At 32.0% G+C, this 23,811-nt stretch overlaps 5 protein-coding genes across 5 annotated transcripts; 2 read left to right on the forward strand and 3 right to left on the reverse strand.

Moving 5' to 3' along the window:
* Positions 1 to 138: 138 nt before the first annotated feature.
* On the reverse strand, positions 139 to 1,429 carry LOC114938436 (uncharacterized). The gene is made up of 2 exons (XM_029312407.2): positions 623 to 1,429; positions 139 to 410 (listed from the first exon to the last, which is right to left on the reverse strand). The coding sequence occupies exons 1-2, from the start codon at positions 1,221 to 1,223 to the stop codon at positions 139 to 141; spliced, it is 873 nt and encodes a 290-aa protein (XP_029168240.2). The 5' UTR covers positions 1,224 to 1,429.
* Positions 1,430 to 1,635: 206 nt separating this feature from the next.
* LOC114938489 (glucose dehydrogenase [FAD, quinone]-like) lies at positions 1,636 to 4,326 on the reverse strand. The gene is made up of 4 exons (XM_029312478.2): positions 3,886 to 4,326; positions 3,631 to 3,801; positions 2,880 to 3,535; positions 1,636 to 2,791 (listed from the first exon to the last, which is right to left on the reverse strand). Exons 1-4 carry the CDS (start codon positions 4,079 to 4,081, stop codon positions 1,937 to 1,939), a joined length of 1,878 nt encoding a protein of 625 aa, XP_029168311.1. The 5' UTR covers positions 4,082 to 4,326; the 3' UTR covers positions 1,636 to 1,936.
* Positions 4,327 to 5,165: 839 nt separating this feature from the next.
* LOC114938435 (uncharacterized) lies at positions 5,166 to 9,496 on the forward strand. Its single transcript, XM_029312405.2, is given in 4 exon segments — positions 5,166 to 5,186; positions 7,670 to 7,806; positions 8,232 to 8,616; positions 8,618 to 9,496. Coding segments are annotated over 4 exon segments (1,422 nt in total).
* LOC114938428 (RUS family member 1) lies at positions 9,452 to 11,833 on the forward strand. Its single transcript, XM_029312394.2, has 9 exons — positions 9,452 to 9,582; positions 9,677 to 9,834; positions 9,994 to 10,154; positions 10,251 to 10,443; positions 10,506 to 10,621; positions 10,716 to 10,912; positions 10,985 to 11,244; positions 11,334 to 11,520; positions 11,618 to 11,833. Exons 1-9 carry the CDS (start codon positions 9,519 to 9,521, stop codon positions 11,686 to 11,688), a joined length of 1,407 nt encoding a protein of 468 aa, XP_029168227.2. The 5' UTR covers positions 9,452 to 9,518; the 3' UTR covers positions 11,689 to 11,833.
* LOC114938490 (RWD domain-containing protein 4) lies at positions 11,819 to 13,199 on the reverse strand. The gene is made up of 4 exons (XM_029312479.2): positions 12,981 to 13,199; positions 12,437 to 12,546; positions 12,163 to 12,358; positions 11,819 to 12,073 (listed from the first exon to the last, which is right to left on the reverse strand). Exons 1-4 carry the CDS (start codon positions 13,083 to 13,085, stop codon positions 11,909 to 11,911), a joined length of 576 nt encoding a protein of 191 aa, XP_029168312.1. The 5' UTR covers positions 13,086 to 13,199; the 3' UTR covers positions 11,819 to 11,908.
* Positions 13,200 to 23,811: the final 10,612 nt, after the last annotated feature.

Here is a 23,811-nt window from a genome sequence, read left to right on the forward strand (position 1 = left end):
TATCTGCGTGTATATATATATATATGTAAAATTATTATTATTATCGGTATATGCATTTATTTTATTTTATTTTGCAACACGTGTATTATTATTTCATTTCTTTTTTTAAATCAATTATTGTTAAATAATTATAATTTTTTAATTGACGAAATTTTTTGCCGCGAACAATTGTAGTATTTTTATTTTTTGCACTCTTCTGGGTTTTTTATTTCCTGGATAATGATATGGAATAGTCACTCTGTTATCATTTACAAAGTAGTAATTGAACTTTTCCATAATTCGCTCGATAAGCGTTCTCGTTGTCGTTTCTTTTTTATCACGTCTTCTTCTTAGGCATGATTGTACGTCTCGTGGTTTCGCTGTTTCCGCCACCTGAATTTGAATGTCGGATGTCTGCACAGATGAGTGAACTGTGAATGACAGGAATTGAAAAAAACTAAAAAAAAAATTAATAATATGTGTATGACTCGAAAAGCAATAAAATAATTATATTTTAAATTTATTAATATGAATCTTAATATAATATTAATATTAATTATTATATATTGTGAACAATTATATAATTATATTATATAATATTTATCATATACATGAACAATTATATTGTATAATCACTATTTACTTGAATTATCTTTACTTTCGGATAGCCGCATGCTCGATCTCTCACCAGTTATGCATTGCGTTTTATCTCTAGATGCAGTCTTCGATGTTCCGTTTTTTAATTCCTTTTTAATTACAGCTTGCGAATTCTTGGACACGCGATTTGCGACAATGTCTTTCATCGATGTCTTTGAATTTCCTACAGAAGTCGATGCCAAAGAATTTCCCGCGTGTGATCTCGCAAGGCTTTTATCGGTGCTCTTCGATAGATTCTTAAAGATATTCGTTTCTCTCGCGGATGCGCGCTGAGATCTCCTTGCACTTTTCAGATTTGTCGTGAAGGATCGATTATTCTTCGACAATTTGTCGTTAAGATTCAATTGCGCAGCTGACTTTTGCACTCTGTCATTCTTGGAGGAGGACGACGTGAAATTCGAAATCACGGGGAACGTGAAGAGAGATGGAAAACGTATCGATGCGGACGTATCGCGGGATAAATCCTGATGTCTGACATGTCTGGATGAGTTGCTCGTCGCTCGTGGTACCAAATGTCGTAATTCCGCTTGTAGCTTCTCGACCTCGTCGAGACGCACCAGGATATCGTCGATACTATCTTTGGCCATTTTGGAATTTTGATGGTATACAATTACATCTTGAATGTTAATTTTATTGGATGTTGTTTCTCTGGAAAATTTAGTTCTTTCACAAAATAAGGTTGAACGATCTTCAACGTGAAGATCATCCACGTTTTTGACATTAAGCGATGCGATGTTATTTGTTGGCGAGACATGTCGATTAGTAATTTCTGTTTCGATATTAACAGTTTTGGAGAAAAAATATACATAAAAAAGCGCAATTTAAAAATTCTCTTAATTTACATTATTTTATTATATTTACTGTAATGTATAATTTCAAAGAAAATAAATAAACTTTGTAACAGAATCAATCAGCATCGATCAACATTAATTGTAAGATTTTCGTAAATAATAATGAAACGTAATATATAAAATAACATATTTACATCTACATATATGAATAAATATATACGCATATATGAAATATAATACAAATTACGTTGCATTACAACGCTCGCGTGTTTCTCTCTTTCTCTCTATAGCATTTTATATATCAGACATGTTACATATACAGATTTTACAACAGTTTGTAGAAAATTTGAGTATCTTATAAATATTTGTAAGCAATTCTAAATTATTTTTGACTGTTACTTATTCATATTTTTATTGCGGATATATATCTTACTGACTTCTTCAACGTTTTCATTACCTTGATAACTTTATACAGCTTTAAATATAATCTCAAGATACTTTAACGTTTATTAAACACTCTTAGACATATCCTTCTGTTTCAACCAATATTCTTTAATCATGTCAGCACCTTTCTCGGCGATCATGATTGTTGGCGCGTTTGTGTTTCCGCTCACAATATTCGGCATTATCGACGCATCGATCACGCGAAGTCCAGCTACACCGTAGACCCTGAGCTGTGGGTCGACAACGGCCTCGGGATCCGAATAAGGTCCCATTTTGCAGGTGCCAACAGGGTGATAAATTGTTACGCTGTAATACCTGATCATGCATTCCCAATATTCATCCGTAAACATAGCAATGTGTTTACATCCTGGAAATTGCTGCGAGTTTAATTCGCTTCCGAAACGTTTGAAAGCTTTGGTCCTACTCAGGGCGACGCTGATCTTCACTCCTTCGACTAATGTCGCCATGTCTTCCGGTTCCTTGAAATAATTTGGATAAATCAGGGGATGATCAAATGGATTCTTGCTACGTAGTTTGATCATGCCGCGACTCTTTGGTCGCAACAACATAGGAATCACGCTCCACGTATCTTTGTCGCTTATAGGCCCGAAAACCGTGTCATAAAATTTCTTTGTTAATCCATGAATCTTTCTGATTTGCACACCGCTATCCGAATTAGTCGAGCCAGAGACGAAATGCAGCTCGATATCGGGAAAGTTCAACGAGGCGTTCGTGTACTTGGTGTTAACAAAAGCGACGCCTTCAACACCTCCCAAAACAGTGAGAGGTCCGTCACCCAGTACAGCGTATTGCATTGCTGTCTGTATATTTTGCAACCGATTTTGTATTATCGAAATTTCTTGGTTGATCAGGAACGCAAGGCCGCCTAATCCAATGTGATCTTGAAGATTATGGCCGACCTGGAAGTGCAGGAATTTTGCAATAAATAAAATAAAAATTTCTAGAAAAATTTGAAGGAAAATTTTTAATATCATTTAATAAACCAACCCTGCTATCTTGAATTACAGGAATCCCGAGCTCCTGCAAATGTTCCTTTGGGCCGATTCCAGATAGCATCAAAAGTTGCGGCGAATTGACAGCGCCTGACGACAAGATGACCTCCTTATTCGCGCGTATACGAAAAATTTTCCCGTCTCGGACAAATTCCACTCCATAAGTACGTTTGCTTTCGGGATGCACCAGCACTTTGGTCACGTGCGTGTGCATCGCGACGTGTAAATTTTTCCTGAGTCTAGCCGGTCTAAGGAACGCTTTTGCACTTGAACAGCGACTACCACGTCTGATGGTGCCTTGAGCTATCATAAAGCCGGTCTGATACTTTCCATTAATATCTCGATTTTCGTAGCCCATCTCCTGTCCGGCTTGCACAAATGCTGCCGCCAGAGGTGTGTGCCATGGTGCTTCTTGCACTGTTAAGTGTCCACCACTCGCGTGATACGGAGTGCGAATCAAATAAGGATTCTTGTTGTCCTCGGATTTTTTAAAATACGACAAAACGTCGCGCGAACCCCAGCCAGTACAGCCTTGCTGCTCCCAAATGTCATAGTCCCGCCAATTTCCTCGAATGTAGAGCATGTAATTGAGCACGGATGAGCCGCCAATTACTTTTCCTCTCGGCCAATTGCAACGATAATTTTCCATTGCTAGAAATATTTTATTAAATACAGAAGAAGAGAAAAAGAGAAAGAGATATTTTCGAAATTAAAAAAAAAAAAGAATAATGAAAGATGAAAGTTACCTAAACAGGCATCGCCCTGTGGTTCGGTTTTATATTGCCAATCAAGCTGGGTCAGCTGCAAATATCCAGCAAGTAACGGCACATCAGAGATCTCAGTTTCGTCCCCGCCCGCTTCCAGCAATAATACATTCCAATCGCTAATTTCAGATAGACGGCTCGCAACCACAGCTCCTGAAGGGAAACACGAAGATCACAAGAAAGGAGGAACAATATCTTTGATATTGTTTGTTAATAAAAATTTTGTTATGAACGTACCTGCACTACCACCACCAACCACTATGAAATGATACGTAGGCAGTAAAACTTCCGATGGCATGTCGATTGGCGACGCTTCATTATCTAAAGCTTCGTATTGGAAGTAGACAAGCGCTGCAGCAAGAATCGGAAAGAACCATGACAGCCCGCTGGTGGCTGAAGTCAAACCTCCTGTTAAAATGCTTTCGACACCCATTTTATTTTATTTTACCGTGAAATTTTTGTCCTAGTGCACTGAACTAGTGAACTGGAATTTAAAATTCTACAACACATATAAGCAAATATTTATTTCCATTACAGTGGAGCCCGGAATAAGTTTATCTCGGATAACTTTGATACTTCTTCACATGTACTTTCACCAACACTAATCTCGTGTCTCTTCCATGTCATAACGGACAGATCATGACGTAGACCAACTCATTGTACTGCTGAAATGAAACTGATAGCTGCGTAACCACCACATTAGAAATTGACGAAGAGCCAACTCACCTGGCTCAGTCTGAACGATCTCGATGCGAAATGAATATCAATTACTCGTGAAACTTTCAACTGTTAAATAATTTTAAACTAACTTTGGCGTGCATATGACAATTGTGTTAAACAAATTGCATTCACACAAACACTCTCTTTTTTATTTAAATTTCAAAGAGAGAGGCACACATAAAACTCTTTCAAATCCTTCTGTTAGCTACTGCAGTTAGTATATTAAAATTTAGTTTACAAAAGATCCACTGTTATTAAAATTGTATACGGAATTGCCATTGATCAAAAATACAATCAGTAATTTCATAATATTTTTAAATTTAATGACTCTGATATTTCATCCAATGATTGATATGCATTAGGTAATACTTCTTATTTATTTAAATAGTATTTAGAAACAATTAAGATGCAGTTAGATATATTTTATAAACATTTCGTAGACTCTTTGGCACTTCATCCTTTAAGCAATTGCTCGGTAGAGTTTTATATTATAGAAAAATTATAATTTTATTTAACAAATAATCGACAATAATAACAGATGTTTGATAATAATTTTTTAATTATATAGATCACAATGCTTTACGATGAATTTAGACTTTATATTATATTTTAAAAGTGTATAAAGTATTTTGAAAGTTTTTATAAATACTGCATGTTTATTTGAAAAATTTAATTTGTTTTGAGACGTTGATATATAAGAACATACGTGATTTTTATTGTAAATTGTTGCATTTATTGTATATACTAAAAGTTTATTTAAATCAGAGAGGCATTATTAACATGTAAATAAAGATAAAATGACATCATTTCTCTTAAGAGTAAAGTATCAGATTTGGGTTGCTGACACGAACTGAACGATTTAAAAAGGAAAACTGGTTTACTTGCTCCCTGAAAAACAGTTATTCTATAATAACTATATAATCGTTGTTTATAAATTAATTTTGTTTAGAAATATCTGATAGTGAAAAATTTACAAATTATTACAACTTTTTAAATCTACATTTTAAAATTACAATTATTATTATAAATGATTACGTATATGTGTGTGTATAATTTATATGTGTAATTTATGTGTATATATATATATATATATATATATATATATATATATATATATTACACATTTTATATATATAAATAAAATTAATTATAATTGACATGCATATGATTTTTTAAATTATTAATTTGCGTTTTTATAGCTGTCTTCCAATAATCAATAATTTTTGTGGAAGCAAAAAAAAATTTTAATATAAGTTTAAAATAAAAATGTTTGGATCGAATTAAATATATCGTTCCTATAAAAATGTTTATTAAATGGGAAAATCATTACAAAGTAAAATTGATAATGTTTGCATTTTAATTAAACTATAGAAATTAAGACATACTAAAAAGATTATAAAAATGTAATATTATTTTAATAAACATGGTATGTTAGCTTATATACTTGAAAGAATCGTGTGAAATATAATGCAAAATGCTAAACATCACACGTACACACATAAACAAGTATACACATATCCGTATTTTCTAATAATTATCTCTCTGCCTACCTTTTTTCTGTCCTCATTTAAACTATGTCAAGATTAATCTGCTCTTTTTATTTTTATTTTAAGCCCCAGTGTAAATCTAACGATAACATCGCGATCACTGTACTTGTTACACTATAAACATATTCTGTACAAAATTTTAATGAACAAAAATGTAGTTGTTTGAAAGCAAAAATAATTTTTCCATTATATAATTGTATTAAAATAAATTACGTAATTTTTTTGCGAGATAATATCGATGAATATGGAACTTATTAACGATAAACAACAAAACGTCTGAATCATATAACACGAAGAAAGGAGTAACACTGACCATGACTTTGCTTCAGCCTTGACTACTCTCCTGTACTTCATTGCGAATGGTATATAGCCGTATACCGTATATATACAGACAGGTTTCCTCTTCCATAGATGCATAACGGTCATCGACTCACCTCTCGCTTCCTCTTTTGATTTTTTTTCTTTGTCCAATGTATACCGATCTTCCTCTTCATTGCTTTCTTGCACACGTGTGTGTATGTGTGTATGTGTGATTCGTATGTGTGTGTGTATGTGTGTGCGTGGTCCCGTTTTCCATTGCTGGTACCCGCCCGTCTTTTTCGAGTACTATAGCTTTAGTACGTGTAAAATAACACGTACACAAAATATTGGAATGTAAACGCTTAGTTATAGCAATAAAATAAATCGAAAAAATTAATAGTTATACTTTTGTCGACAAATTTCTTTTCTCGTAAAATTCCTTCAATTTTCTTGAGATTTTTTTGCTGTAAGCAATGTATGGCAGGAGATATATATGTATATATATATGTGTATACATGCAAATTCTTTTTTTTTTTCAAAAATAATCTCCTGCCATACATTGCTTACAGCAAAAAAATCTCAAGAAAATTGAAGGAATTTTACGAGAAAAGAAATTTGTTGACAAAAGTATATATAACTACTAATTTTTTCGATTTATTTTATTATATATATGTATATATATGTGTATAAGTATTTTTTTCTTCTTAGTTTAAGATAATAAATGAAATATAGTCGCGACTATATATACAGTTACATATGAGATCAGGACACGTCTTTTTTAAATATTTGTTATTATCAAATTGAGGACTATTTCAAGAACGTATTCCCATATTTTACAGCTCGCTCTTTCATTTTTTAATTAGTTTCAGTCATTTAAAGCGATAATTAGTTTTTCCAAATTTTAGGAGCCAATGTGCGAATCATTATGTTAGGTATATTGACACGTCATTTTTCAATATTTTTTATTCTCAAACTGAGGACCATTCAAAGAACGTATTCCCATATTTTGACATGTTTTTCAAATATTTTTTTCAAAAATTGATAACAGTTTGCTAATAACCATATAAATGGTCACGACCATGTGTTGTTTTATGTGTAGTAAATATATTAAGTAAACTTGGCATTCTTGATAGATTTTTTAAATTTTGATCAAAATTTGTAAGAAACTAATCTTGTAACTCTATTAATGGATGACTCCATAGTCTTTTCTGTCGAGCCTCTAAATTAATATAATATCTAATATGTATGTAAGTATATTTATTATTTAACTTTATTTATATATTTTTATTATAAAAATATAATAACCTCTATTAATCTAGACACAAACATACATTTATAATAATTGATTCTTTTATTGGTATTATTTATTTTTTTAAATATTGCATAATAAGCAGCTGTCAAAATAGCTCATTTATTCATATTACAATACATCTTCTAAACATTATTTATTTTAGAATACAGATATTAACATTGACACTATTATCTCCGCTGTAGCTGAATTGAATGATAGAATCTTGCAATTACAAAAAGAAATTATTACATTTAGAAATGAAAATGGAGATTATTTAACTGTGGCGTGTAACTTATCGAGGTAATAAGTAAGAAATTAACTTTCTGGCTCACAAATTTTTTTATAAATTGTATATATATATATATATATATATATATATAAGCATGTAAATAAGTATATATAATATATATATAATATTAGTATAATTGATATAAAATATAAATTAATATAAAAATACTAGATATACTTGCGCATAACTTGTAAATATTTTTGAATTTGAGATAGATTCGGTCTGTATAAGATCAGCTTCATAAATTTATTGAAGACTCAATTTCTAAAATATCATTCGTTATAAGTTTTATCATTAAAGTGTGATTTATTTTTTCCGCAAAATTTACAGAATTTAACACATTATCGAGGCAAACTACAATTTATAATTTATATTTTTGTGTGCTTGTGCTTTATTATCGATTAACGATTTTCATTCATGAATTTTGATTTTCTAGTTTGACACCATCGGAATTTAATGATTCGACGAAAAACGTGGGAAAACGAACGTGTGCACAGTACGAGCTGCAAAGAAATTTTAAAGGAGACGATTCGCCAGGCGTCACTGATTTATCCGCTCGTTTATCATTCACGAAACGTGCGCTGGAAGTAAAAGCGCCGAACGAGGCGGTCGTATTTAAAGAGGATTATCCGCGTGACGATAAATCAATCGAAGATGATGAACGGCCAAATAGATCGCGCGTGTCTGAAGCGTCGGGAATGTATCGGAAGTCCATTTCGGATGCTGAAAAATTCGGAAAAGAAATCAGCGAGAGATTGGGAAACATAAATGATGTCGAAGATATAAAAATTTCATGTGATGCCGATGAAAAATTGAGGGAGGTCCAACAATAAGTACCAAAATAAAGCCATTAATGATAGTATATTGTATTGCGATTATAATAATCCTCGGAATGTTATCGCATCAAAAATTAAGAAAAAAAAAATTTCCAGAGGTGTACAATATACCCTAATCGGATGTCAAAATAACGACAGACGATTTCTTCTGAGCTGCTTCGGGTCGAAATCAAGTACAAAGAAGTATAATTGTACACAAAAAGTAAAAAACAAAGAAATTTTAACGAATAAAAAAAAATTTTATGTCGGATCACAAAACGAAGTAAACGAATCATTATTAAATGCGACGACAATTAGTAACGAATCTCATAATGTAAAATTGAGTAATACAGATGTGAAAAGAGAAAAATTTAAACCTGCTATAAAGAAAATAAAAAGAATTATTTATGAACATGGAATAGATAACGATGAAAAACTAAAAAAATATAACAACTCGAAAAATCGTAAGGTGAAGATAAATCCTTTTTCAAAATTGTGGCCCAGTAATGTCTTAGCGCGTAAAAATAATCTAAAAATGCAACAGAACAAAATGCCACATAATTTTAATATCATTGACGATTCTGAAAATAATAAAGAAGAGACGGCTGAATTCAATTTCAAAAATAATCGAATGAATGGCGCTCGCAAATGCGAGAGTATGACGTATGACTCGCGAGATGAATGGAATATAAATATTTTAGATCGTAAGATAAATTCGAATGCACGGGAAAGCGCAATTATCAATTCTAATGGAGAAAGTATCGCGAATAAGGTGAAAGAAAGATTAGATTCGTGCATCATCGAATTGAACGAAATTATCGACGATGCTTACGTAGCATTTGACAGCGGAAAAAACGTAGCGAGAAGAACAGCTGATCAAGTGTAAGCGGTAACCCTCTTTGGTAAACATGCGCATCTTATTTAGGGAAAGCTACGGAAATGAGAAAGAGACGATTTACGTAAAGTCAGAAGGTAAAAATCTCTTAAAACATTCAAGAAAATTATCTTTGAAAATTATTTATCGATTCTTAGCCGCGTATTAATCTGCGTAACACCTGTTGGTTAGATGGTTCTGGCGTCAACGAGATGAGATTTGATTCGACCGAAACTCAACCCATATATTCCCGGATGGTATCTATCGTTAAAGAAATATTTTTGCCACAAGGATACCCAGATAGTGTGCATTCCGATTACACAGCATATCAGATATGGGACACGGTGCAAGTTAGTTTAAACTAAATGAATTATTGACATATGTTTCGCTGTGCTAATACAGTGACTAAATTTTGTCTTGAAGAAGTCTATAAAAAAACTTTTTTTTTTGACATTATTCAACACAGGATGCAGACAATGATTTACAATGACTACATTTATATTTTCCAGGCCTCTGCGAGTACTATAATGAATACACTTGCGACCCATTCTATAATGATAGGAATAGGAGTTGGAGAGTCAAACGCTACACCTTTGGCAGCAGCAATAACATGGATTTTGAAAAGTGGTGCAGGGATGGTCGGCAGTATAACGTTTGCATGGTGGAATGGGTAATAAATAGATTCATGATTTGTATTTTTATCATACATTTATAATTAAAATTTCATGTCAAGGTTTAATTGAAATGTATTTCTTTTTCATTATAGAACCAAATTAGATGGGCAGTGTAAAAAATGGAGGCTATTTGCTGATATTCTGAATGACATGGCAGCAGGAATGGAATTACTTGTGTCATATTTCTCATCGTACTCCGTTGTAATTCTGTGTATCTCCACCATTATGAAGTCTCTTGTCGGTGTTGCTGGTGGAGCTACGAGAGTAGCACTGACTCAACACCAGGTGAATAATTGTTAATACAAACACATTATAGTTTTAATACTAATATTACTTTTCTATTGTAGGCAATACGAAATAATCTGGCTGATGTTGCTGCAAAAGATGGGAGTCAAGAGATGTGTGTAAATCTAATTGCATCATTCATTGGAATCTTTATATTATCTTTATTCCATGATGGACGGTATGTATTTAATATATTTTCATGTTTACTATTATATTATATTATGAATGCTATCAATAATGATAAAGTCATATATATATATATATATATATAGATACTTAATAGAATTGTATCTCTTCCTGGTGGCAGTCCATCTTTATGCAAATTATTCGGCGGTTAAAGTATTGTGTTTAGATACACTCAATGAAGATCGTCTGGCTTTAAACATTAAAAGCTATATGATAAACGAGCGAATTCCTGAACCAAAAATAGTGAATAAAGAAGAATCTGTATTTCTACTTGATAATCCTGGTAAGACACTATTATGATTGCCACTTTTACTATATATAAGAAATTATAACTAATTATAAATATCATTTTCAGCCAAAAGTATATGCGGATTTGATATCAAAATTGGTGTTTCATTTGCAAGTATTCTGAAAAGAAATGTAATTTCATCTATGGAAATGGAATTTTTGTTGAAATTCTTTGAGGATAGAAAATATTTAATAACGATAGATATAGAAGAAAGGAATATATTTATAATTCTTAAAAAGAATATACAACCTGTTGAAGTACTAGAAGCATACTTTTATGCTTCAATGTGTGGATTTTACATTTGTATGGCAAAAAAAATCCCAATTGTAAGTAGCAAAAAATTTTTTTACATCTTTCATTATTTAAATATAATATTGTACTTTATATTATACTATAAATATTTTAATAATTACAGGATATATTGCTGAGATCTGAAACATCCGAACCATCATATCCAATGTTGAATATATATATTCTTTATAAAAAATTTATGGATTCAAATAGTAATGTACAATTATCGATAGCTATCCAGAGTGTCTGTGCTACAGATTTAATTGTCTCTAACGAGTATAAAACATTCCTTAGGAATTTGGATATAAATGGTATGTATATAGTTGTTTTAATTTCATAATTAATTAGTTGCATTTATTTATTTGCTATTATAAGAGCACAGATATACATAACCGTTAATAATTTTAGGATGGAAAACAAAAACAAATTTATTGGCAGTTGGTGAATGGAGATTTTCCGTTGATAGAGAATGTAAATAAAAACTTATTAGATAATTTAAATAATTATAAATTATTAAAAACAGTGTTCTTTATATTAAAATATTTCTTTTATACAATATTGCAATAAGAAAATAATATGATATGACAAGAATAAAGTCACTTTAGGAAATATAGATAAGGAAATTGATTTTATTTCCAACAATTTATAAAAATATAACATGCCTTTTATTGCTGTACAAAATGATATAGATGACTCAAACTAAGATTCCTCTGATCTAGGTCCAGTCTGTGATAAATGTTTTACTATATCCACCCAATTCCATCCTCGTGGTTTTTCACCTTTGCCATCTGCTTTATTCCATTGTCTACGCTTTTGTGCTTTACTTAAATGTTCCTTCTTAACTTTTTTTACCGTTTCCTCAACCTTAAAAACATCACATATCATCTTATTCTATTTTAATTCATTCTTTCTAATAACAGCATACTAATATGTTGTGTAATATATTTATATACCTGTTGGTTCTCTTCCGTAATCTTCAATCTACTAGTTTGCGAATTTATATCAATGGTTGCGTCTGGTTGCATAGACACTAAGTCTGTATAATGCTCTTGAACAGACTGAAATAATGTATACGTCATAGCACTACCTAACCATTGCTCAGCCTCTGCCTCTATGTGACTCATCACCTTGTCCTTTACTTCTTCCACACTGTATATTCCAATTATTCATCTTTAATCAAAGTAATTGAATGTAAGAATAATCGAGTAGCTGCTTGGCTGCACTTACATATGTTTATTGTAAAATGTGTCCATATTGATAGTTGGTTTCTGCGTAGGATATGTTGTACCCCATGATATTTCCAGTAGAAATGATTTCATATCGTTATCCTCGCCATACTGTGTAACAAAATTATTGTTGTTGTATGAATAGTCTATATATAATAACATTTATTATGGCGAAATTAGTTTAATACATATGTATTCCATTTAAATATAGAGTATGACTTGATTTTATGCTTGCTTCATTTTAATTACAGAAAATCAGCAATTTTAAACAGTATACATATGTATTATATTTAAGTATAACTAGAATACATATGTATATTGTTTAAAAGGTTTATTTTCTGTAATTAAAATGAAGCATACAACCAAGTCAAATGAAGAAAAAGGAATGATGAGATATTGCTAAATGTGTGTTGAAAACAACCGCTGCAAAAGATAGAACTTGTTTTACATTCATCTTTTCATGCTAAGTGTTTTCTCTAAGGACATAAAAATATTTAATCATAACAAAATTATCGGAAAGGAAATTGCACAAGAATGATTTGCACCTTGTATTGAAATGTTGTAGGTGTCAGCTGTTTAAAAGCCGCATCGCCGTCGTAAATCGAGAGCAATACTTCTCTTTCCTCCTCCTGGAGTTCGGCATCGCTCATCGCCCTTTCCTTTCGAACTAGATAATCAACAATCAACGTTGAAGAATTGTGAGTATATATTATTGCGCGATCACATGCGAATTTTAGGTTGAAAAATTTTACAATTTGGTTTTAAGTAAAGCACCGCCAGATGGCACGTAATCCGCTATTTATCGACGCTTACTTCATATTCGTGCTGCTAGATGTCACTGCGTGCATCAATAATTGAGCGCGTACATTTTCTTAGATTCCCGCCAGAATGTTTTGCGGACATACACGCATCGCACATCAAGTATCTCAAATGTATCAATTTTACCTCGTATCGGATAATAGAATTTACACAAAAGCATCACCAAAGTTTGCACTCGCGCAATTAAACGAGATATTGTTGAAGTTTCATGCAAATCGCGAATTTCTATACACATTTCAAGCGATTTCACAATTTTAATAGCGCAAAGCAGGTAAGTACAAGTACATTTATTCCATTGATTAACACAACTCCCCGAAAATTAATTCAATAAAATGGATGAAAAGAATTAAAAGTTACGGAAACATGCAATATGTTTTACATATAAAATATAAGCTATTTATTTGTATTCCAAATATATTGCATTATTTATAAATGCAAATAAGTTATGTATATTGTATAACCACGATGTATGAAATAATAATATAAATATATTAACACATTTTTGAGGAAATAATATATAATATATAATTTATCTAGTACTTTATTAATGAAACACATTGCGATTATTTCTTATAGTTAATGCGAGCTGATCAGGACGAATAAGTGATCCCTCTTGGATAGAAAAAGGATCTTAATAATATAAATATAAATATAATAATATAAATATATTAACACATTTTTGAGGAAATAATTATATAATTTATCTAGTACTTTATTAATGAAACACATTGCAATTATTTCTTATAGTTAATGCGAGCTGATCAGGACGAATAAGTGATCCCTCTTGCATAGAAAAAAGGATCTTAATGGACGACAAAATTGGTAAAGGAGCAAATCTCGTCCCCGATTGCAGAAACGCAGACCCTTTCCATTGGCATAAATTAAAGGATTGCCGGACGACGACGGCTAGATATGTGCAAGGTAAGTTATTTCCCGCAAAATTTAATCGCGCGAGTTATATACATATATATACATATGTATATATATATAAGAGAAGAGAACCGCGTTCGTCGAAGTCGCGTTCTCAGAGTTATATGTACTATTTAAACGGGAGATGTACGATCACTTTTCGCGTTTCCGATGTCCGGTCGTGGCGCATCCGACAAAAATGGACAAGTAGGAGTAGCCACCCTCCGCGTTTGGCCATATGCCATCCCGGTAAATACTGCCGTATCATAACGCGAGTCGGAGAAATGAAGCGAAAAGCGGATAGTGGACCGATGAGAGAGGCGGTGGACAAACGAAAGGTACGTACACGATGTCGCGGATTAATGCGACTTTCCATTCGTCTCTCGAGCTCTATTCTCCGGATCTTCACGGAAAAAAAATTAGCCACCGTAGGTAAATTTTTAGCTGTCCCTATATTACAATCTGAAATTTATCATGTCTATAAATTTTAGTTATGATAACTAATATTTTTTAGCTATAAAAATTGATGCATAAGATATTATTAACAAATCTTTAAAACGTCTTTAAGAAATCTTATGATATCCAAAAGACATGTTAAAAACATCTTAAAGATGTCTTTATTGCACCAATTTTGAATATGGTGCTGTCTGGGATAGTTGAACAGAAAATTCTATAGCTAAAAAATATTAGCTATCATATAGCTAAACTTTAGGAAAAAAATTAGCCACCGTAGCTAAATTTTTAGCTGTCCCTATATTACAATTTGAAATTTATCATGTCTATAAATTTTAGCTATAACTAATATTTTTTAGCTATAAAAATTGGTGCATAAGATATTATTAACAAATCTTTAAAATGTCTTTAAGAAATTTTATGATATCCAAAAGACATGTTAAAAACATCTTAAAGATGTCTTTATTGCACCAATTTTTGATATAATACTGTTTGGGATAGTTGAACAGAAAATTCTATAGCTAAAATATTAACTATTATATAGCTAAACTTTAGGCATAATAACTAAATTTCATGTATAATATAGAGACTAAAATTTAGCTATAGTAGCTATTTTTTTTTCATGTTCTCCCGTATAATTTCTGTTGGCGCGTCGTAAAGATGACGATATTGCCATTTTAATTATGTCTCATTCGAACTACTTAATATTTTTTATTTTTACTTATCTGACATTTTTAAAAATGGAAAAAGTTATTTATGCAGTTCCAATATGTTTTTTGCTGTATAAATTATGTGATAATGTGCACACATATATATAAGCTTTTGTTATAAAAATTAGCAACTTCCTGCTGCTGTTAGAATTTTGAGAGATTGCCCTGATTTATTCAGTATTGAAAAGTGATTATATATACATATATTATAATAATTTATCTTATTTATTTTAAGACAGTCTTTTACATTTTATGCTGACAGAGAAAGAGAAAGAAAGAGAAGATCCATTTCAATTTATTTTTCTTCATTACATATAAACATATATTTGGATTATTTGTATAGTTTTCATTAAATAATCGTATTTCATTAAATAATTAACTGGGATCTACCTCTTGATATTTTAATCAACGTTTTATTCTCGTATTACGCGCGATCCAAATATTAAATATTTATTTATAAAATTTACACTTAACTATGTTTATTAATGTTGTATTTACATTTTTATTTTGGGAAAAAATAAATGCATACTCATTAAAAATATAGAAAATTATATATTAAACATTATACATATAATATATATAAAAGTAGATTTCTCCCTAAATAATAGATCTGAAAACATTTTTACTTGAGAAATTTCTGTTTTGACCTAATCTTATTTATTAAAATTAGTACAAAACTTTTCTCTATACTACATATTATTAAAGATCCGTTAATAAATACAGGTAATTGCATTTATCCAATTATTTTACAATCCTTGATAATGTATTTTATTATCAATTGTTTTAATTTTAATTTAATTTAATTATTCGCAACTGTATACGGAGCATAAAATTACAACGTTACATAAGTATGACTTGCTATTATTATATTATCGAAATATTATAATTCACGTAATATATTGTTGAATTTTAATGCACGCAACAAGCTCATAAGCCACTTGTCACATTCCATTTTCCACAAAGCGAATTCGGTCCTAATAAAATGTGCGAGTAATTACGTGGTAATTAATAATTATGTCGGCTGGCTGTCAATATTTATGAACGTACGCGCTCAGAAGTTTATTATATCGCAGCTGATGTGTTTTCTCTTGCAGCAGCATTTTGACGGGCGTAACAATGCCGACGTCATGTGGTATCAAAACGTCTATTAAATCCGCTACACTAGAAATCCATTATGGAAAATTGCGATAGTAAATGGTTAGAGACAAATTTAATATGTGTATGTGTGTGTCATGTGTATTCATTTTCTATATATATTATTTCTATTATTTCATTCACCATTTCTCCATTGTTATATGACTATACAGCACGATATTTAACAGTTATAGCTCTACATATATTCTTAATATATTTTATATTTATTGCTATATTTTTTTATTTTGACAATTGACGTGACAAAGATTATTGTAATATTATTCTCTATTGAAAATTTCAAAGTTGCGTGACATATTTGTGCGAGCATTTGTTTATCGTCGTATATCCAATCTCGCGAATTTTCTTTCCAATTATTTCACATCTCGATATACATCTTTAATTCTACCTTAAAGATTTAAAGTATTTTAAGACGCTGCCCTATATAGGGTGTAGCTAAATAAGTGCAAAAAATTTTAGAAGATGATTCTTTCTCGAAAATTAAAGGGGACTTCTTATATTCTCCAAGTTTCATTTTTTAAATTTGTCTGAAATATTTCAGAAAAAAAAATAAATTTAATTTTTACTTCTTTATTTATAAAAGTGTAACTCCTCAGAAAGGGTAAGAAACCCCCCTTAATTTTCGACAAAGAATCATTCCTAAAATTTTTCGCACTTATTTAGATAGAAAAAGGGCGCGTCTGAATTTTCCTATTCCAATCTAACGAATATCCCTCGTGTATGTGCGTTCCCTCGTACACGATCTCTCTACTTTTGCATAAAAACAACGAGATCTCGATTTCTCGATCGATCGACCGACCAAGCGACGCGTAGAGTCCCGATCATCATCAGCTGTTCCGGTTTTCTTCAACATCTATATGCTATATCGCGCGCGGCTTTCGTTCGAAATGCCGGGTGTATATCTGAAAGGACGGACTCTGCAGGCGCCGTATCGTCGCGAGCGCATCGATCAGAAAGAATATTGCCGTGTGCTGCCAGTGATTCAGAGTAGCAGTACTTTCCTCGATAAGTGCCGAGCTTAAAGCTCGCCGCACACCGACGACTTACGATACGGGAATATAGCTCGCGAGATAAGCACGAGATATTACCCACGTTAGGCGATTCCTCCGTTCTGGATATTTGTATTCATAGTGAGAATCCGAAATTTCGAATATTTGCGTCCTCTTAAATTTGCGGGATTTTCAATGGTGTTCGAGAAGAATACCGTCATTTCGTACAAGGAAATACAATTTAATATGAATTTACAACAATTAATATAATTTGTAACAGCTCTTTAAAAAATTTTAATCTACAAATAAAAAGGCAATAAGAGCTAATTAAGTTCTATACTAAAAATTTATTTGTGAAAAGATTTATAACATAAAATACTAAATAATAGACAGAAATAAATTCGTTCAGTTAGTTGGAGCATCGTTCTGAAAGTTTCGAACGAATTTATTTCTGTCTATTATTTAATATTTTATGTTATAAATCTTTTCACAAATAAATTTTTAGTATAGAACTTAATTAGCTCTTATTACCTTTTTATTTGTAGATTACAACAATTATTCATGTACTCGATTCTCTTTAATTTTTTTATTAAAAATTGTATTTCTATATTTTCGGTTTTGCGCACGTTTGTCATTTTCAAAAATTTTGTGTTAAGTTTGATCTCTAGAATAGGGGTGCGGAGATTCAATGAAATTAAATTCACGCTAAAATGAGAATAATTTATTATATTAAAAGGTGTTGCCAAGGTTCCGTTGTACCGGAAAAAAATTATAGCAAAGAATTTTCGTGCATCTATTTAACATAATGCCAAGTTAATCTACGCGGAATTATGCGATTTAAATGACTTTGAAATATATTCAACGTTTGTAGCTTGTTTAGGTCTTACTTGGCGGTGTTTTATATAAAATATTTCAGCGAGGTAACCGAAACTAACCGCGACCCAATTTCGCAGAAGCTTAAATATGATTTCGTTTCGTTGCCAGAGAATTCTAAAGAGCGTGTCTCTCTGACCTTCTTTCGCTTTAATTTGAAATTCCTTTGAAGTTCATCATCTTTGAAATCCCGTACGCACTGGAATGAAACCAGTGCTATACGATGTGCGACATCTTTAATCTTTAACTATCCCGCGGCGTCATATGGCACTGTTAAACTTTGCCATATTTCGTCTTGATAAATTCGCTAAATGGGTAGACATTAGAGGTATGTAATTTAGATATACTACCCTACGCTATCTAATTCGCCATTATTACGTATATATCTTACTTTGTATAGTAAGTAAATATCACAAGAAAATTATACAGAGAATTTTTAATTACTTTCTCCTAATATATATAATATATATATTTTTTTTTTATAATAAGCACATAGAAGCCAAATAAAGTCTCATTGCTGTCCCTTTAAAATTTTCATCACAATCTAATATTCAATGATAATTAATTTATGTCAATTCTGATAATTTAAATAAGCTCATTCAAACTAGATACGATAACAAAAGTATTTAAAAAATCTGTGATTTTTTAGAGAAAGAGTATATTAAATTATATTAAATTAAAGTATTAATAAGTATTTAAATAATATAAGATATAATCCAAATACACATATTATTTAAGAAAAATGGACAAAGAATAAAAATAATTTTTTTATTTCAAGCTGAATGAAACATTATTGAGAAAAATCTTGGCAACATTATAAAAATCTGATCGTTGAATAAAAAAAGTCGCATCGAGATAGATTTTTCTTCTTCGTGTTACGACGGATCGTACACCTTCAGAAACGTCTCGATAGAATTCCGTGAAATTTTCAGTTTTCCCCGGTCGCGAAAGGGTAAGTCCTAGGAGCCACGTAGATCGTGACCATCGTGGCTTTCGCTCCGCGGTGGCCTTAACCCTCTCCGGCCTTATCCCTCTTTGCGCGAGGTAACTCATGAAACATGGATCTGGAGTCGCCCTCGAAGAAGTTATACGAAAGAAGCCGACCGCCTGGCGCGCATCCTCGTCGTCGGCGATGATCACCGACGTGACTATGTGCGACGGAATTCCCCGTGTCTCTCCATTCGTTACTCGATCTCGTGCCGCGACAAGAAATCGTTTTCCTGGCGCTGGTGCATTCACGGAAATTAGCGCACTTCGCTGATGCATGGCTCTGTATTCGATGAAGGATGGTATATATCCTCTTGCGCGGACTTCGGGGGAAATTCAATGACAATAATGTAACACATATGTGCATAAATTATGTTAGTGCATGTGAGAAGAGTGAGAAAATTTATCATTTACAACTTAGCATTCTATACTATTTAACATTATTATTATTATTATTATTTTGACACCGTATTATTTACTAATGCTATTATATAATCGCAATTAATAATTTTAGATGATTGTTTAACATACGTATCTCAACATTACAACATATCTGTGTGAATTTATTGATGCATTCCATTATATTGTGAAAGGCTAAGTGTCCAATTAATGTGTTACCTTAATAAGTTTCTGAAGAATTGCTATTACATCATGCTATTGATTTTTATTCGAAACATACGTAATTTCTTCAGTCATTGTTTCTTCATCTTTTTTTTTTAAATAAAACCCTTCGACGTAGTTACCTTCGGAAACGATTCGCGGCGCTCATCTAACTTCCGCTTTCGCGTACTCCATACGTTAATGACAGGTAGACAGAGAATGAAGCAAAGTGCTATCCGCAAACGCGCGGGAGCATAAAATCAGCGAGCCGACTTCCAACTATTGCGAGAAGCGTAGGAAGTTTCCAATTTCAGAATCGGAAATCCAATCGTTTCGTCGTGAAGTTCGGCTTTCTCTTTCTCTTTCTCTCTCTCTCACTCTCTCTCGCTGGAAGTTCTTTGTTCAGTCAATGAATTCTCGTTCGGTGCCGCGTGCATAGATCAATGGACACCTACTTCAGCGAGAGACGACGAGATTGCGAAAGTTATTCGCATCTTTGACATTCCGAAAACAACGACCTGGAACGTCGAACAGAACCAATTACAGAAGGTCTCTCATTTGGTCGATAAGAATCGATGTTGGGAAAACTTTCGAGCATGTGAAATAAATATTTATAAAATAATAATTTAATCGTATCGTCGCACGTTTTATATCCTTATTTCGCATTAATGAAGAGAAGAAAACTCCAAAATATAGTTTTCTAGATACTGAGTCATTTTGAAAGGACATTAAATAATATTTTATAACAAAGAAATTTTGATAATTAAATATTTTTAATTAACAAATGTATGATGTATTCAACAAACGATCCTGAGAACAGGGGAAATTTAGAGTTTATTAAGTACTTACCTAGTCTTTATAAATTGTGTCTGAACAGATGACAGAAAACGGATGATAAAAGTTATCCAGCATAATAAATTCTACTCATTGCTATAATTTTTCATAATAAAAAATTTGCACATGTTTTAAAATGTAAGAACAAATATTTAAAATTTATTTTTATTTGCTTTGTTTCTTATCGATACAATTAATCATATCATGACACTTCCTTGCCTAGATTGTTTTAAGCTTCTTTTTATCGTTAATAATTATTAATTGTCAATCTCTCTTCTCGTTCACTTCAAAATTTAGGAATTAAAAAGGATGTGGAAATGAATATTTCTAGAAAAAGATGTGTCTACTCAGTTTGACTTCAGGAGAAGTATACTTCGTGCAAGACTTTGAAATCAAGCTGAGACGATACCGAAGAAATAAAGAAGAGTAGAGTTCTGAAAAAAAATAGGAGAGGGAAAGATGAAGGAGAGAGAGAGGAAAAGGGGAAATTAATCGTAATCTCGATCAAAGCTCGATGAACCTCCATCTCATTATGAAATACTCGATACTCACGGGAGGTCGGCTTTCGTTTGAAACGGCTCTATCTTCATGCGAAGCAGGGCGACCAGATGGCTACGCGGCCATAAATGGATGATCTACGATCTCTTAACTCTCGTCTCGACATCACAATTAGCCTCATAAGTAGACGCAGTTGCGAGTTGAGAAGTCGTGCAAGGGTGTGAACAGATGCAGCTTCTCGTTTAAATAGAAATTTTGAATATATCGACGGCATAAATATCAAATGAATATTCATATACAAATAAAATAATCGTACAAATACATAAAAATAAATATAATGTACGTACATATCGAGAAAATAAGTATAAAATATATAAAATTATGCACAACGTGTATTATATTTAATTAATATATCATATACAGAGTAATATATTATAGGCATTACATATAAATTTTGATATAAATGCTATTGTGAATGCTTGATACACGATACATCTAAGGATAAAGTATAAGGATACGTTCGCCGTCATGTTGTGCTGGCTGACGATCGATATTGTTAATTCGCAGCACGATTTGAAGTTTAAAAGAGAAGAGCAACATTGTAACATTCTTATTGTCGTATAAAGTTGCCCGTTAAAGTTACTCGTATAAAATTGCTCTGTTTTGCGACGAGAGCTACGATGGTTGTTGAACGCGCGAGCAGATCGTTCAGGCATCTCGCGGCTCCCAGGATTACAAGTGAACCTGCGTTTTTTTTTCTTTTTTGCTATTAAGCTCCATGAGAGGCTTCGTACATGTTCGAGACTTCATTTCCCCAGATTTGTCAGACGAGCAAGATAGATAGACTTCACAGTACGCTTTTCTCTCATTTCGTGGTTTCGAGTTCTCTTCGCATTGGTCGTCCTACACGTGCGAATGTTTGCGTCATATTTGTTCATACTTCATAACTTATTGTGAAAATAATTTTCAATATATTTTTGCGTTAAATTCTTTTCTCTTCTTTTAATTAATGCGTAATGATGTGAAAATATTAATTAATTTTTAGCAAATGTATTTTCCACGATACTTTTTTAGGATGACAAATTATTTCAAGCAGGACATTCAGTTTATTGATCAGCTTGAATTAACATCAAATGATGCTAAATTGTTTAGTCAATTTTATATCGATTGTTGTAAAAGAGATTTTTTTTAAATTGAACATAATATTAAAATGAATATAAGATTTATTGTAATATCTAAATTCTCTAAAATAAAACTTTTAAAAAAATGTTGATTATATTTTCTCTACATGCATTACATTTATCTATTATATTTGTACGGTTAGTATAAGCTTATAAATATTTTACATTTTTACGATTATTCTGTAAATACTATAAATTTGGTGTATAAACATTAATTTTATATTTACACACACTCGACGCATTAAAAAGTTTTACTTCGGATAAACCTGTGTTGAATTGGTTTTAGCATTCGAAAATATTTCGTTGAAATGACAAAAATAAGGAAGTGAAAATTCTCTTAATAATTTCTTCCGATAAATGATTTATAATATATATTTCTATTTTTAAAATCGTCAACCACCAGTTGCCTATTTCTATCGGTTCGTACTACTGGAAGTGATCTATTTTGGGTCCAGCGAGTAAACGAAAAGCCAGGCGGAAGCGATTCTAGTTAATGCATTTATTCACAATAGCTTTTCCTGACGCGCGAGGAAAAAGCAGCGGCGCGGCATTCCGACGCATTGTGCCATCCATTATTGAAAATTTGTGAAAATGCGTGCGCCGCCGCGTTCGCCGGAAAAGTGTATCCGCGCCCCCGTGATGGTCTCAGCTGCGTCCAAACTGCTTTCAGCAGGAATCAATATTTCGCGAATACCTCGCGCGAAAGGTTTTACGGCTGACAGTGCGGCCTTTACAACGCAATGTAGTTTGTCGCGGTATTGCAGCCAAGAGGAAAACGTCGAATACACTTATATTTGGGTGGGAGCCAAAGCACGTGTAAAATATTGCGACATCCATTACCGAAGGCGTCTCCAGAAAACATAATCGAAAATATTATAGATATGCGAAATGATCTTTGAACGTTTCACCTTCCTACTTTCATCGATATTTGCTCCTTTTTCAATTATTTTATATATAATACATATATATATATTTAAATTATTATATCAAAAATGATTGCATTATTAATTTATTCAGAGATTTCAATTACTTCATCTTATTGAATCTCATGCAAAAACAATCAATGTTTTTTACATTTCTAATAGCTTTAATTGCTACAATGTCGTAATTACGAGGAGGAAATATCGTGCAATGTTTAGCGAAAAAGGAAAGAATACTTATATAAATTAAGTAGTGGAAAATGAGTCCGAGATCTTTGCGTCGAAAGGACAGACGGCGACGTTTTGCGGGAATTGTGCCGAGAAAAGCGGGAAATAAGTGACAAAGGCGACGTCTTGGGTTTGCGTTTGCATCATGGAAAAGACAAAGCGAACTGGAAAAGACGACGGGGATGAAGAAAGGGCTTGTTCCTTCTTTCTCCGTGAAATTTCA

The sequence above is a fragment of the Nylanderia fulva genome, unplaced genomic scaffold, assembly GCF_048542155.1.
Source record: "Nylanderia fulva isolate GAGA-0341 unplaced genomic scaffold, ASM4854215v1 Scaffold18, whole genome shotgun sequence".
In the NCBI taxonomy this organism is placed as follows: Eukaryota; Metazoa; Arthropoda; class Insecta; order Hymenoptera; family Formicidae; genus Nylanderia; species Nylanderia fulva.